The sequence below is a fragment of the Amphiura filiformis genome, chromosome 9, assembly GCF_039555335.1.
Source record: "Amphiura filiformis chromosome 9, Afil_fr2py, whole genome shotgun sequence".
Classification (NCBI taxonomy): Eukaryota; Metazoa; Echinodermata; class Ophiuroidea; order Amphilepidida; family Amphiuridae; genus Amphiura; species Amphiura filiformis.
Window position 1 is genome coordinate 38808024 of NC_092636.1, and position 18058 is coordinate 38826081.

General features: G+C 36.7%; 1 protein-coding gene across 2 annotated transcripts in view; it reads left to right on the forward strand.

The window, feature by feature from the left end:
- Positions 1-18058, forward strand: part of LOC140160969 (gamma-aminobutyric acid receptor subunit alpha-2-like) — a 255302-nt gene that overhangs the window by 84783 nt on the left and 152461 nt on the right. For both annotated transcript variants that reach the window (XM_072184325.1, XM_072184326.1), the window contains exon 2: positions 1833-2062. In XM_072184325.1, the coding sequence (XP_072040426.1) occupies positions 1833-2062 (230 nt within the window). The remainder of the gene's footprint in view (positions 1-1832; positions 2063-18058) is intronic.

An 18058-nucleotide genomic window follows, 5' to 3' on the forward strand; every position in this document is an offset into this window, starting at 1 on the left:
AATTTATTGGGCTATGCCAGTTGAAATCCATACACCCATATGGAAGACAAAATATTATCTTTTGCACACAGAGTGTTAAAATCAAATGGGGTTACCTGAATGGGTCATGTCTTCTATATAGGGGGTGTATGGATTTCAACTGGAATAGCCCATTGAATCCCAATAATGAGTGTTTGGGGTTTAAAATATGAATAAATAAACAGGACGTACGAGGGTATTTTGGAGTGTATTTTAGCATTATTACACAGCATGATCGATCCATTCAAAATGACGTGTTAAGGGAAAGCTTACATTGTTATTAAATTTTTGAAAACAACTCTAACTTTCACCTATGTGCAGTTTGGGGACAATCCTTGTCTGGTAAAATAGTAAGACCCTCTAAATAATAACAGGGGCAGATTTAGGGGGCGTTCCTGGATCCTCCCCTGAATAATCCAAAAAATGCTCGAAAAAAGTACTCTTAGCGAATCTGATGGAGTGGAGTCCCAGAATTGTCTGTGAGGAATGCCTATATATATATATATAGTGACAAATGGATGGTGAAAATCATAGGGCAACCTGAGTCTGATACTCTAGATGTGTTCCGTCAGGGCGTTGTTTGTGTCGGTATCTGCCCGGGTGTATGTCTTTGTATTTATGGTTGTAGTTATACAACAATTTGATTTGCAAACTCACAGTTTGTTCTGTCATAAGTTAATCTTTTTTCAAAGCGAAAAATCATACAATTAAATGAAGACTTAACGTGATGCCAATCTTAAGTTTGTAATTTTTGTCAGCCCACAATTTTTTTTTATTGTAGGAAAGCCAATCTGCAGCATGAATTATGACGAAACATCCCCTTATACTTTAGCTTCCGTATACGTATATAGGCCTAGGCTATATTATATCCAACATATCCCGTCTTTCACGAAAAACTTTGATCATTTGAATGATAGCTCAAATCCGTGTATATTAAATTGCAATGATATTTTTACCACAAGAAATCCTATATGGATTGAAAAACACCTGTTTCCAATATTTATTTTATGCGAATTGTAAATGGAATTGGAAGCATCATATCGAAGGTTGGACAGTGTAAATGTGCTCGGAGATAGCTTGGGGAGGATTGAGGGGTATAAAAGAGTATTATACTGTTATCTACGATAACGTTCTAATGAATGATGCTCGACTATATTTGTAGAGTATCCTTTATGAAAAGCAACAAAGCTGGCGCAGTGTCGAATTACAATTATTTAAAAAACTAACCAAAATAAAAAACATGAGATACGATGCATCCATGTTAGAGGTGAAGGATTTCAATTTCCACGTACCACACGTGTTGTTGCTATGCTAACCCCAATTTATTGATAGACCTATGAAATATTACGATCATATCATGTTATCATAACAAAATGAAGAGGTTTGCGCGTCAACCTTGTTTATTCTTCATCACAAGAATAATAACAGCAAGGGATTTTTCTTAAAGTATCCTTGACCAGTCCGTTGTTATAGAAAATATCTATACCATATATCCACGGTATATTTATAGTATACGACTAATAATAATACTGAGAAACTCGAATAAGACATAATAACATTTTGCGCAGGATTTGCTCTTCTAGAATATTGGGTCAAAATAATACAGTACAACTGCATGTGTGTTTTATTATGAGTCACTGACTTGTTATAAGCAGTTAATAAACGTGTTTATTTTTCTTATCTTTCAATTTGAACATATCAAAATTAATGATTTTTTTGGTAAAGAAATATAGAACCAAACTAAAAAAAACATATGTCATTTGTACTTGAATTATTAAATTTAAAAAACTGTTGTACATCTTTAATTCTTTCAGAGCTTGCTCTATTGATGAATTGGAAACCAACTCTACCAGCAGGAATTCCTTGTCTGGTGAGGAACCTAAAGAAGAGGAGTTACTAGACATCGAAGATGAGTTAGTAGTCACCAAAGAGTCCGAACAAGAAAGAAAGTTAAGGATCGAAAAACAAGCAGCTGCTAACATCACTAAAATACTGGATTCTATTCTTGATGGCTATGATAGTTCTTTGCGACCTGGTCTTAAAGGTAGGTACAACTGAAGAGTGGAACTCCTTCCAAACTGTTTTAAAATGTGACTGTATGCAAGCGTGCGGTGTTTCACGCCATCAACAATGCTATTTCAACCACGTAAAATGGTTCTTTGGGTGTATTATGATGGTGTTGTAACTGTGATGTTGATGTTACTTTTTGAGTTTTTGTAATTGTTAAAGTATGCATGTTTCAATGTATATTACTTACGCACTTTTGTGGTAACATGCATACTACATTATGCTGTAGGCCTACATACTTTGGTACCACTGTACTTTGTTACGGTGTCGTAAGTACACAACAAGATCATACATCGATCACTTGTCGGATTAAGTATTAGACACAATAGATAAAGTTGAATTGGATTGACAAGTTACCCCTACGTCCCCTAGCCGAAGTGTTTATTTAACGTCATCACCCAGATTTCAGATGTTAATGTTTAGATATGCTTAACATAAAAGAAAAGGGACGCTCATAAAAATTGAATATTTGTGGGCGATTTTGACTTTGAAATATTTTTGGACTCCGAAGGAATCCCCCAGAATGACCAATAGAGCCGCATTGCCGTAAACCTTTGGCGAGCGAAGCAAGCGAGAAAATTTGTCATGGGTGGACCCCTTTAAAAAATCCTTGATCCGCCCCTGTCTGGGCGTTGACCCTTTGAGGTCCTTTTAGGTATTACTGACTTTGTGAAGCCTCAGCAAGACAACACACCGACAAATAGAACACTTTTGGACTTTAAACATTTCCGTCATTTTTCAGATCCTCGGAAATAATTCGTAATGCAAAGTATGGGGTGTGTATAATATTTGGAACTTCAATCACGATTACGTGCCAGTTGCTATTACTGCTTTACTTAAATAAGGGTACTGTTAATTTCTGAAAATCATTGATAGAAAACACGTTTCTACTCCCAAGTTTCACAAAACATCACTTTGCAACATCTTACATCACATTATACATTAGCTTGTTTTAGCTTACCAGTACTCTAATCATATGCTCCCCTTTGCGTGAATAGGTTTATTACATATATTCAAGATGAAGGTGAGAAATGGTTAGCATTCCCTTGTAGCATAAAGAGAATGCGAGCCAAAAATGTGTTGATTATACTTTCATGGAGGGAGGGCGGCAAACGAATATAAAAGAAACCCATCCTTCCATATAAAGTGGAAGATATGTGAATGTGATGTGAGCCTCCTCCTAACCTAGATATTTAATAATAAGAAGTAGACGACAAGTGCTCATAGCTGATGGTGCACTATATGATGTTTTGAATTCCTATCCAACAAGATTTATCAATTCTATTTGGCTCTAGGAATTGGACATTCACGTTTTGTCAGCTGCTTGGCTTATGTTTGCAAAGCATCTATGTTGCACTGGCTTCCTTTAAAATTACATTATAGCTGATTGTCGATATAACCTTGCGTTTATTACCTACCGTATGTGAAGAAATGCTAGGTACTTGAAAAAATATCTAATTCCACTTTTGTAAATGTAATCAGCGTGTTTTTATTTTAATGTGTGTTGAGTCTGAGTATCATTGGTATTTGCAGTAGTCAAAACAAACAGTTCGTCTGGGTATTTTGTAATCGAGAAGAATGAATCTCTTTTAACGCTAGAGACTTAAGTATTCTTTTTTACCCTTTATGATAATTTTATGCGGCTGTCGCGACCTAATTTAACACATTCCACAGGGGATAAACTACAAATAAAAACGAACCACGTCAGCCCGTCAACCTACCAGTCAACATTTGTATTAGCTATGCAACTCCCGCCCTCTGTGGAAAATCATTAGTCAAATCAAATGGATTTTTATAATCGACACAGTTGTTGAATTTTGAATTGTGCTACACTAATTTTAAGAGCAGATAACATGATCATCAGAACAATAAGTCACATTTAGTGGTTTATTTCATTTACAATTTACATAATACCGTATGGCAATATGCTCTATTAAAAGGTTTTGGAAGAATAAATTACTAAATTCTAAATTCTAAAGAAAAAATAAACCAAGACCTATGAAACGTTCATATACGCCTACAAGTATTAGCCGGCAACGAACGTGTTTCTTCTGATTTTCTGCGCCTAACCCGGCCTAACCGGGGACGTTTACCCGTTTTACACAAATTATAGGCGACATAATTTGATGGTTTTGGATTTTAACCTATCAACCGGGGACTGATTTTTGTATCAACAATAGGTGGCGCACTCTCATATGCATTATTAGGCTGTTTGCATTCAATCACACATCTTAACTAAATTAGGACGGTCCTGGTTGCACGTCCACGGTTGGAATGTAAAGTTTCATAACGTCCACGTTTGCCGGCAAACACATACGCTCACCCATGTACTACCCACACACATATCACAGACAACCCACATACAAACCCTCCCAAAACCCCACATACTCAAAGACAGTCAATTGAAAGAGACATTGAGAGGATGCGATCATCCGTATACGAACAAAGTCAATGCTAATGTACAAATTCAAAACACAGTCTCAATACGAATATATATTTCCGAGAACCTGAACAAATTTCGTCCATTTTTGAAGTCACAAAAGTCTTATGTTTGGCGAGGTTTTGTTATTCCAAATCAGAGGATGTTAGCTGTAGAGAGCGTAGTAAGGTATACCGGTAGTACCCCCGTTTTGACGTTTTCAGGGGACATACGTTTCGAGGACACGTATCTTGGTCTTCTTGGTGTCCATGCAGTGAGTTGTTCAGTTGGAGTCTTCGAAAGTAATGACAGGCAAACGCACACACCCCCATCTCCACGCACACACGGACCGACAATTCCACATTCGAATTACAAACATGGTTTCCTGTATTAACATGGTAAATTTAGATTTGCTAAAATGCCAAAACGTACAAAACACTCAGTCAAATTATTACGTAACTTGTCAAGCATATTCTAAGCCCGGTCTTAACTGACATCAAAATATGCCGAGGAAAACACGCATTCAATTCATATAACGAAACAGATGATCTAAACAGTGACCCAATGTGTCTTTTTCAATTTGTTTATTGATACAATATGTATTATGATCAGTACTCAACTTTGAAGAATTATAAATTAATTATGCACATAAATATGCGTCTTTATTACACGCTCTTTTTCAAAAAAATATAAATTTTGCTTTTAGTCAATATGGTCCCTTAAAACATATCGACTTTAATATTGGATTAGATCTGTTCATATTGTTTTTTCGCTCTCAGAGAAAGACGTTCAATTTACTTAATCATACATAGTTAATGATATATTCCAAAAAACACCTACCACGTGAAACAAGACGTGTTAAGGAATGTGGCACTCATGAATTTAAATGTGTTTCATGACAATATCATGTCATTCCGTTGCGGCATGTTCTTGATTACAAGACTCATTATTGAGCATGTTCAGTTGCAAACCGATCCAAACTCCGTGAAAATAATGTCCCTGGAATGCTGCCTTAGAACCTTCCCACAACATCAATTATTCCAGTTTTAATTTCTCTTAACGCTACGCTTCCTCCTGCGATCGCGAACTGAATTTTGAATAACTTGAAGACGTAAACAGCTATTTGGTATTCTGTTTTTCCTGTTATAAACGCCGTACAGGAGGGACTTCGTAGAGCCTCTATCCCTCTGTGTCTTCTACTGCTTCTTTATCTATCTCACATTTCTGTTTTGTCAAATATTTGAATATACCATTGTTTTCTCATACCTCTGATATATGTAATGCATTACATTTGCGTATCTTTATATACATATTACAATTTTGTTCACAATCTCTTTTCTAGTTTAAAGCTTAGGTTTTACTAAAACATATCTTCAGCGCTTAGAATCTCTGCATAATTCACATTCCACGCAAGACCCATTACTTGCACATTTTATACACATGCTAAATGGGTAAAATGTGGATTATGTTGTTGTGTGCGGGATGGGTGGGTGGGTGGGTGTAGGTGGTGTTAGAACTGCTAGGTGGGACTAAATATTTTGGTTGTTTGTGTTTGCAAAGTGTGTGTAATGTACTTTTGCACGGTGATCCGAATAATGGAAAGTTAACATTACGATCACATTAATTTTGCACAACATGTGTGGTGTATGGGTGTATATGGTATGTAGAGTATGTGTTATGTACTTTCGCAAGATAATCCGAATAATTGAATGTCTACATTACTATCGCATTTGTACAACAAGTGTGGAATGTGCATTGTAATGATGTTTATATGGTGGGTGGGGTGTAGGCGGTGCTAAGTGAGTGTGGAGTAGGTTATTTTGGTTGTTTGAGTATGCGGAGCATGTGTGCAATGTACTTTTGCAAGGTTATCCGAATAATGGAAAGTTTACATTACTATCGCATTTGTGCTCTTCCAGTAGAAATCACCCCTGTGGTAGATTTAATATCCCATACATTTCAAATGCAGTCACCCATTCAGGTAACCCAATGTAAGATTCACACTTCCTGTGTGGAAGATTAAGGTCATGTATGGAATAGCCCAATGTGGATGCGTTATTGCTACGGGTATTTATTTGTGTTGTCGTGATATATAAGGGAAGTGGGTATATATGGGTAGACGCACACACCCCTGTTGTGTAGGGGGTGTCTTTGTGCGTACGTTTGTGTAGTATGTACCTTTCCCCCTCATACGTCGTACATAATTGAACAAAAGTTTGGAATTGGTTTACTGTGCTGTTTTTCCTGATGTGTAAAATTTCGCATTTTTTTCTGCCAGAGCAAAGCTTGATTAAAAGATGTACAACTTTATCATTGAATAGATCTCAACCTCATTTCTGGTTCACAAGATTACGTATTGATCAAGTAATGTTTTTCATCAATAAGGATTCGACTTCTATGCACGTCATTTGTACAAGCTTCAACAAATCATATTATTTTAATGATTAAAATGTGCACATTAAGTTCCATCACTTAATACAATCACATTTAGCTGAAAGTCAAAATCAATTCCATTATAAGACCGTAAATGTTGGCAGTTTTTAAAAGAAAAGGCATGCTTGAAGGCCCACGGGACAATAAAAATGCTGGTCCATTGAAGCGCTTCACTCAACGAGATAAGTAAACATTTGGCCGCCCTACTAGGGACTCTCATAACACTCTTTATATAAGAAATACTTCAGAAGACCCTTGGGAGGATTGCGAGAGTGTTTATGTGTGTACTCGTTCTCTAGTCGCTGCATTTTGCTGCATTTAGAGGGAGACGGTGTTTTTCTTTCAATCCGGTGAGCAAAAGAGCTAAATAATTAAAACTAAACAATGTAGTTGACCCTCTTGTCATGAAAAATACTCAAGAAATGAAAGTTTCGTATCAATCGAGCATTGTATAAAAGTAGCATTAGAAATACAAATTAGAAATACAAAATACAAACTTTGTACATATTACAAAGGTACAGCCAGACTTTGCTTTTGCAGAGATATTTTTCATTCTCAATGAGATTTAGAACTAATCAGCGCAACAGAAATTATATTATTCGAAATATACTTAAACGCCAGGAGATTCATTTGGCAAGATTGTTGAGATCATAAACTAATATACTTTTGTTAGCCAAATCCAAAAATTACTACTAACGAATCTGAGCTTTCGTCATCTTGGCTGATGGCTTGATCACAGATGAACTGGTCCACTTCAGTGGGTCATATACATGATCTAAATGCACCCTCGTCATGGTTGAGTGAGTTCTTGCTTTTCTTTCTGATTTGGATCGTCTCCCTGACTCTAAGAGTCAGGGAGGCCATCAGCCAAGATGGCTAAAGCTCAGATTCGTGAGTAGTAATTTTTGGATTTGGATAACAAAAGTGTATTAGTTTATATACTTAAACGTATTCGAATTAATTATTTCAATCTAGTGTCAATGACAGTATTTTCATGATCCATTTTTAAATATTATTGATAATACTATTAAACAAACTCGACAAATTGTATACCGTAATAAAGTTTTTTTGTTTTCATATATTGCTTAGCAGTAATGTACCACAAGTACCTCCTTTATCAAAACAATTTACATTGATATCAGTTAAAGATGAGAAAATATATGGAATATTCATTATACTGTAAGCATGCGATATATGTTCAGTATGGTACCTGAAATTCAACATTACTCCATCAAAATAGAGATTCCAAGATTTTTGGCGCCACTTTTGGCGGTCGTTTGCCTCTGTACGAGAGGTCAGACAAACAATTTTCTACCAGTTACACGCTACATGCTAAGGGCCATCTCAACATTTTTATTTTTGCAGTATATTTTAAAACTTCATGTGTAAGCACTATAAAATGTGATTGTGCATTCAAACTCACAAACCTTCTCGATACAAAAATTAGTTTATCACGATTACGCGCCTCGATGTCATTAACAGCCCGTGTTGATTTGTAAGATTTTATCCAAATAGAGCAGTCCAAACTTGCCACACATCATGCCTGTCATGAACGGTTCTTATACAGTCATGTCTCTGCTTCTCGATTAGCTACTTATCTATGTACTCGAGACGTAAATTTGTGCTCAAATAAAATGGTATTCAAGGAAATAGGTCATTTCTAACAAGTTGTATGTTACGCTGCCAATATTCTGGCAAACAAGTGATTTATAGCTATGCGAAATGGCAACATCAACACCACTTGAATATAAAGTTGAACATAACTCATTAATGCTACAAGGTGTATTTGAAAGTATAGTTAGATGAGGCATGGATAGATTCATCAAACTGTCCAATTCATTTAGGACTCATCAACTTCTAGGTTTATATTTGCAATAAAAAACGGTATCAGCTGTTATCGTCGCTAAATGGAGTCACGATCTTCCCCCAAATACACCCTGTCAGGATTTGGCTACGCTTATGATCGGATTGAGAACGTGCAATATCCTGCACATCAACGTCATTAAAATGCTAAACAAATGCAGTCAGTCACTTCTAATCATTTATCACGGATGTTTTTATTCACCTAGTTATAGACGTCGTTCTTATTTAAACAATTCAGAATTTACAATAGTAACGGAGTGTTGATTGCTTCAAAACGGGGACTGGTTTATTTAGATGTCACAGGTATGTTAATGAGGTTTCAGGACAGACGCGATTACTGTGTGTGATGTGCATTGGACCGAGTATGGTTGTGTTTTTCCAAAACCTCATGAGCATACTTCGACTGCTCAGTGCCTTAAGTGAGTACAGTCAGTTTACTCTGAAGTCCGAAGTACCGACGCGGACGCACACATTGTGCCGACTTTAAAGGCACGCATACCTGCAGCAGAGACGTAGGACTGCGCACTGTTTACGCGCTGTATACTCGCGCGTTGTCACTTTTTACTTCAGAGTGGACAACTGAAAAGTACAATAGCTGACATGTGTAGCTGCCATATGTAGATGAGTACAATAGACTGTGTGTAAATTACCAAGTTTTCACAGGGCAGCTATTGCACTTACCCACTTCTGGCACTGAGCAGTCGACTTAAGACGATTCTTTTAGTGGACGTGTTATCTTCTCAAGAACTATACTTTGACCTTATCTATAACAAAAATTAACCTTGACCGCCAATCAAAGAATTAGCTAATTGATTTAAAATGTGCCAAGTAGCCCGAGTATCATACATGGTGCACTAACGCGTATGAAGAGCTAAAAATAAAAGCCAGTTTAAATCTTAAGTCTATCAACTCAGTTCATCATCTTACGGCTCTGAAAATAGTATAAAATGTGTGCATGTGTTATTTTAACTCTAAAGCAATTGCCTCAACGATATTAAATATGTGCATTCGCAATATGGTAAAACGTGTTTTGCGCTAGTCTTCGCAGTTTAACAACAGGTTATCCAAACAGCTAGTATGCTCCAATTATATTATTTTCACCATTGTATTGTTTGCTTGTTATGTATTGCACTTACATGTCAAAAGGTCAAGATAGTTCAGTCACATCGAAGTAACCTTTTTTAAAGGAAATATCTTCACAACTGACTGACAAAACTACCTGGTACTGGGTATTTGTTTATTTGTTTTCAAAACACTTTTATTTGCGCTTGAACTGACCATTGTCCCTATTTTGCACCGGAATTCCTTCAAAGAAGATAAGAATCGACATTGGGAGCTTAAATGACAATCAAATCCTTAACATGACCGCTATCCGGATGATAAAGGATCCACGCATCCTCGAGGGACGTTAAGAAGAGAACCTTTTTCTTCACCGATCGTTAATAATAGGATTGTGAACAAATCTACCGCCGCATTGTTTTCAACGCCATCTTGTTGTTTAATTGATATGTGTTCGAATTGATATTCCTTTATTAAATTGAACTGAGATACCAAAAATTAGCATGGGTCAGATTGCAGAATTGAATCAGAATTGTTATTATTTGGTTTTTGAAATATTAAAGATTGGTACGCAAGGTTGATTATGAAATGTTGGTAAAGGCAGGGTTGGTTGTGAAATATCGAATATTGGCACGGGCAAGGTTAGGGTTATCCATAGCGTTTTAACTGCAGTGCCAGAAGTATGCTCATTATATTATTTTCACCAAGTTGTTTTGTTTGCTTTTTATGTATTGTACTTACATGTCAATGGGTAACTGAATGACAAAACTACCAGGTACTGGGTATTTGTTTTCAAAACCAAAGTCACACAATCTGACACTTTTTGTCAATAAAAGTCACGCAATCTGACACTTTTATTTGCGCTTGAACTTACCATTATTGTCCCTATTTTGCACCGGAATTCCTTCAAAGAAGATAAGAATCGACATTGGGAGCTTAAATGACAATCAAATCCTTAACATGACCGCTATCCGGATGATAAAGGATCCACGCATCCTCCAGGGACGTTAAGAAGAGAACCTTTTTCTTCACCGATCGTTAATAATAGGATTGTGAACAAATCTACCGCCGCATTGTTTTCAACGCCATCTTGTTGTTTAATTGATATGTGTTCGAATTGATATTCCTTTATTAAATTGAACTGAGATACCAAAAATTAGCATGGGTCAGATTGCAGAATTGAATCAGAATTGTTATTATTTGGTTTTTGAAATATTAAAGATTGGTACGCAAGGTTGATTATGAAATGTTGGTAAAGGCAGGGTTGGTTGTGAAATATCGAATATTGGCACGGGCAAGGTTAGGGTTATCCATAGCGTTTTAACTGCAGTGCCAGAAGTATGCTCATTATATTATTTTCACCAAGTTGTTTTGTTTGCTTTTTATGTATTGTACTTACATGTCAATGGGTAACTGAATGACAAAACTACCAGGTACTGGGTATTTGTTTTCAAAACCAAAGTCACACAATCTGACACTTTTTGTCAATAAAAGTCACGCAATCTGACACTTTTATTTGCGCTTGAACTTACCATTATTGTCCCTATTTTGCACCGGAATTCCTTCAAAGAAGATAAGAATCGACATTGGGCGCTTAAATGACAATCAAATCCTTAACACGACCGCTATCCGGATGATAAAGAATCCACGCATCCTCGAGGGACGTTAAGAAGAGAACCTTTTTCTTGACCGATCGTTAATGATAGGGTTGTGAACAAATCTACCGCCGCATTGTTTTCAACACCATCTTTTGAGTGTTGTTTAATTGAAATGTGTTCGAATTGATATTCCTTTATTAAATTTAACTGAGCTACCAAACATAAGCACGGGCCAAATTGCTTGATTGCAGAATTGAATCAGAATTGTTATTCTTTGATTTTGCAATGTTAAAGATTGATACGCAAGGTTTGTTATGAAATTTTGGTAAGGGCAGGGATGATTGTAAAATATCAAATATTGGTAAGGGCAAGGTTAGGGTTATTCATAGCGTTTTAACTGTTCAGTGCTAGAAGTTTGCTCCAATTATATTATTTTCACCAAGTTGTATTGTTTGCTTGTTATGTATTGCACTTACATGTCAAAGGGTAACTGAATGACAAAACTACCTGCTACTGGGTATTTGTTTTCAAAACAAAAGTCACACAATTTGATACTTTTTGTCAATAAAAGTCAAGCAGTCTGACACTTTTTGTCAATAAAAGTCATGCAATCTGACACTTTTATTTGCGCTTGAACTGACCATTGTCCCTATTTTGCACCGGAATTCCTTCAAAGAAGATAAGAATCGACATTGGAAGCTTAAATGACAATCAAATCCTTAACACGACCGCTATCCGGATGATAAAGGAACCCCGCATCCTCGAGGGACGTTAAGAAGAGAACCTTTTTCTTGACCGATCGTTAATGATAGTGTTGTGAACATATCTACCGCCGCATTGTTTTCAACGGCATCTTTTGAGTGTTGTTTAATTGAAATGTGTTCGAATTGATATTCCTTTATTAAATTTAAATGAGATACCCAAAATAAGCACGGGCCAAATTGCTTGATTGCAGAATTGAATCAGAATTGTTATTATTTGGTTTTTGAAATATTAAAGATTGGTACGATTGATTATAAAATGTTGGTAAGGGCAGGGTTGGTTGTGAAATATCGAATATTGGCAAGGCCAAGGTTAGTGTTATTCATAGCGTTTTAACTTAGAATACTGACTGCTCAGTACCAGAGGTGGGTAAGTGAAATAACTGCATTGTGAACATTGGGCAATTTGCACACAGTATATTGTACACAAGGCAGCTATTGCACTTATTCACTTCTAGCACCGAGCAGTTGGTATAAAATACATTTTCTACAATTATTTCAAAAAAGTCAAAAGCGAATGAAATATCACATTGTAGAGTGTTTTAAGGGATAAAAATCAAAACACGACCATGGTTCCGTCCGGTTGGAACCTGTTTCAATCTAAACAATGGAACGCGGTTCAACCGCCGATAACCGCCGATAACCGCCGATCAACCTGCGGTCGAGTTTTGATTTCATCCCTAACTAAATATGAAGTGCCGATTACTATTTTTGTAATAAGCAACAATGCTGTGATACTCCAATGTAACATTTTACAAAAAGCTAAAAACTAACTTCAAAATTTTCTCATGCAAAATATTAAAATTGGCATTTTACAAAGTACTTTAACACAGTCAACACAACCCCCGACGATACCGCTAGACACATAGCATAGGGTACCTTATACATTCAGTATTTTCTCTCAGTTAATCTGTGAATACTCAGTGGAAATACCTGTAGTTAAAATCCCTTTACTGCCTCCGGGTACTTACTTATCACAGTCCTGCTTCGGGACACTGAAAGACACAAAAGAATTGATACAATTACTGACTTATATTATAGTTGAAAGGTTACTAAGGAAAATGATCAAGGGTTACGCTTGAGAGGGCATATTAAGCCTCAGGGAGTTCCCCATGAAAATCACACTGAAGCGTACGTGCTTCCCTTTTCCGATTGACTCCTCAAAACCTCTTCAAATAGAGGCATATATAAAGGGATTGAGTTTGTCCGTAAATTTATCTAAGTCTACAAAGAAACATGCGCCTTTCAGCTTCTGGTTATATTGGACAAAAAAAAAAAAAACGTGTAAGGAGCGTACGATTCTGTTGTAAACAAAAAGCAAGTACATACTTGTAGGATTGTGTGGCTCTGTCTGAGAACAATGTAAACTGATGAGGTATTCCATCCCTATTTTCATAGCCTAGTATTGGAGATACAAGTCTTGCCATTGGCTGAAAAAGGTAACATATCTCAACTCGACTTGACCTTGCCTGAGTATCACTTCTACACACTTTAAAAAGGGCGTTAAGAAGAGGTGGTGGAGTTACCTTTCTGCGACAAGTACACGTTTAATGGACACGGGTGGGTCAAGAGGCCAGCTCGCACGTCTCTAGTTGTCTATGAGATTCTTGTATACCACAAAAAGAGTAGTCGTTCATGTACCTGCATCAACATGGAGCAAACACACGAATGGTAAGCACTGGAGGCGGAGAGGCAGGACTGGTTTGTTACACCTGTACCTGGAAGTCTTGGTACCGAGTGGATCACATTGCATCTGGTTCTGCCACTCAACGAGGATACTTCAAAATAACCACTTGTGCACTCCTTGGAGTTCCTGAGGCTAATAATATATCAAAGGGCTTCGGTCGCTTTGCCTTGCGTGTGCTGAAAAGTTAATTATAGGGTAATATCATGTGACTTTATTGACTTTAATGTAGCAATATTCGTGTAATTATTATAATATATTGTAGTTTTTTCTACAAGGTGATATATAATTTGATATACTTGCATAAATTGACACCTGAATACACTGATTTGTAAGAAAAAAAAAAAAACCTTTCCTTACAAGATACGTCTTCGTTCTTCTTTGTATTTAAAAAAAAATCAACTTTAAAAAGAAAGAGTATACTTACATGCTTAAGCTATGTAGGTCGATGAGTCTTATTACATCCAATATATCAAGACCTACATTTGTATATGCACAGTGGAACATGAGCCGACATTACAAAGGAGAAATTGAGCCATTGAAGCCCAACAATGTATAGACGTTACTAACTAACTTTAAATTGAGTCAATAATAATTGAGATAGGTCCATCCGTTATTCTTGATCCCATTGGATCTAAAACAGATGAATATTGGCAAGCTAATAATTAGCCCTAGTCAAGTTTAATACCTTACTCATGTTGAATTAGCCTTAGAGGTGTCCTGTTACATTGTTCGCTATTACAATGTACATAGCGTAACCTACATTTGAGTAGAAAACGATATTTGAATTTGCGTTTGGTGCCTGCACGTAAAGTTGAGAGGATATAAGGTTATATCATCCATGCAGCTGATTGACTTTAGTTCACGTTATCCATTATGATAGAGTTTGGTTACCTCCATTATACATTGTCTCATTTGGCAACATGGCAACACGGTGCTCACAACCGTTTCTTTTCCTCTTCCGTTTCATTTGCTGTTTTTGTATGTTTGTGTCTAATAAAATAATAACGCATTTTGAATCTGATCAAAGCGTTTTATATATATCCCGCTGCCAAAATGATATATCATACCATGTTCCTGCCAACAACAACTACGCCGGTATGACTATACTCCTAACAGCTCCCCATTGTACAGTTGGGTGGAGTGAAGCAAACATTTTTCCAGGACACAGCACGCGCCGCAAGCGATTCGAAGCCTGATCCCTTAACCGCAAGGCCACCGTCTATATGAGTGTGTATTAAGGTGGGTAGGGGTGGGCATGTGAAAGTACGCGGGTATGAGGGTGTGGTTAGGGGTGTACGGGTTGGTTGGGGTGTGTGTGGAGAGGGCGTTTGTGCGTATTGTGAGGTGGTTATAAACGTGAGTGGGATGGTTATGTGGCTGTATGCTGGTCTGATGAACTGGTTGATTGTATGAATACTCTTACTGTGCCTCATATCGGACGCATTTTTTTTACCATTCTTTATAAATAATTTTATTATATAATTATAATTTTGCAAATATCGTTTGCTTCAACCTACTGATTCCTATGCTACTACTCAGCTACATCTTCAAATAACTTTCATTAAGTCAATAAGCCCAAGTAAGCTTTTTAAAGATGTCTTGATCGACCATTAAACGGAATCCTTTCAATATAATCTATGTCGAGGTCAGGCCAGTATTAAAACATGTGTTCTATATAACCGATTGCTACTTTTAAGCTGACATTGCTCACGATAGATGCTTTACCATGTATAAGATTGATATGCTTATGACTGTAAGTCGGACATAGAAGCACCTCAAGAAGCCATTTATTTGCTATCAATCAAGCTAGACATCTCAAAAGCCCATAACCTCTCCACGTGATTGGAAAGAAAATGATCGTTTTACAAAACATGGGTATTAGTGTTCATCTTAGATTTGTTTTTGTGGAACTTGCTTTTTGTATTTCATTTATTCATCAATAATATTATTTCATTTTTTTTTGTATATTGTACGAGTCGTTAAGGGGTCGGTCATCCACCTTTGCACAGTATATTTTGTGTAACAGTCTTCGAAGTAAACTTTATAAATCTAATGACATGCACTTAAAGTGTATGTAGCTGAGATGAAAAGCCGACCATCAATTGAAAGTGTTCACCCTATTTTTCTGATTAGCCAAGCGATGTCAATTTTAAGGTTAGAAGGAACCTGATTGGCCCATTTGAAAGCCCTGTGCCTTTACTACATATGACCCCAATCTCGGGATTGTTAGCTTTACAATACCAACAGAGTAAAGCAGACAAACAGATTTGTGGAGCGGGGCAGGTTCGCCCATTCTGGAGCGGGTTCGCCCATATGGTGGGATAAGTTCGCCTTAAAAAACATACTGAATGCAAACGTTTTAATAGTAAAGGGAATATTGGGCAGTCATTTACTTCCGGGGAGTATATTAAATTTATTGGAGGAGTATAATGTACGCTAATGAATGTAGGAGTCCAAAGCGAGCTAAAACTTTATTTACAGCTTCGGGGGATTGATGGTTTAGGACATGCTTGCCAGTAGTTTTACCTTGTTTAAAGGTATTATTATCAATATTTTGCATAATACGCCGATGGGGCGTTTCCGTCCCGAGAGTCCGCCTTTGGGAAAACACAGGGCGAACTTGCCCCTTCACATATCGCGAATTTCAAGAAATCAAAATTATTTGAAATCTGAAAGACATTCATCGTACAGTAAGCCAAAAAATTAAGGTACCAGTTATGTTCATCCCCTGTATATCCTAAATAAAGACAGATATGTCATAATTGGAACCAGCAACCAATAGCTGAATCTTTTAGCTCGAATTTAAGACCTCATTCGTTGAAATTGTTCAAGAAATAAAGACACGACGATCCAAAAACCCAAGGAAGATGCCAATCTAAAAATTGCAGTTTGCTTCATTACCCTTTTGATGTGTGCACAAAGCGTTCGTGAACAAGAGAACTAGCGCTGTGCTTCCAATGATTAGCACGTTAAAACTAGCGCCGTGCTTTCATTGATTAGAACACAAAAGTGCATCTTTTGATTTCGTTTCTTCATTAGGTTTTAGATCACAGTTTCTTTAATTCTCAACCAATTTCAACAAATAAGGTCTTAAATCAGAGCTAAAGAGTACAGGTATTGGCTGTTTGTTTTAATTTGGACATTGTCTTTATTTAGGATATACAGGGGTGAACACAACTGGTACCTTAATTCTTTGGCTTACTGTATACAAAATGCAATTTGGTGTATCTGATGTGCTCTCAGGTCCACAAGTTTTATCCGAGCCCTTTACTTAACATTTTAGCCTATATTATTCAGTTAGCAACCTGGACAACCGATTCTTTAGAAATGCTTAGTCGCGCTGAAAGTCGATCGATACATGTTAAAATCAGCACAATTAAGAGATACATCTTTTTGCTATGAAATTAATTTTCTCGGTCAAATATAAAGCAATATTTTTTTCTTCAGTAATGTCAGTTAAAAACTTGGTGCTTGGATATACATTTTTTTTACAAATCCTGGTGTTAAAATTAAGCATCAAATTGTGTCTTTTAGTGTGATATTTTTGATTTTTATAGGCCTTCAGTTCGCCCGCGAGCTTTTTACGTAATTCATTTTTAGCGTCTCAAACTAATATAGTTTGCTAAAGAAAGATATTTCCCACCTCTGTAAAGCACATCGTGTGGGTCTATATATTATAGTTTTGTTAGAATTTCCGTTTTTATTTTACCCTTTTTCCCTTCATGGTCCGAAAATGTCTAACTCAGTACTTTGATCTCGAGAGCAACCAGCAGAAATAGTCGATATTTCCTTTGTTGTTTATCCAGGTCAATTTTCCATTGAAAGCAAATTGCCCGACCAGCGATTTGGTAGCCCAAATCCCCAATTGAGTGTTCTGGTTAAACATGATCAGTAGGAGCGCTATAGGCCTGGGAATTTCTTTGCTATATTGAAGTTCTAGCAACACTGTAGCCATGCCGGTATTCCTATTAAACCCAGGGATATCGATCCACAATGATTTTGAAAAATGGTCAGCCGGCAGTAAAAATGGTGAAATGAAAACGCAAATTCTGACAAAACTATGATATATCGCTCACGGTGATGTGCATTAGAAAGTTGGGAAAATCCTTCATTAGCGAACTATCTTACTTTGAAAAGCTAAAAGGTTGAAAAA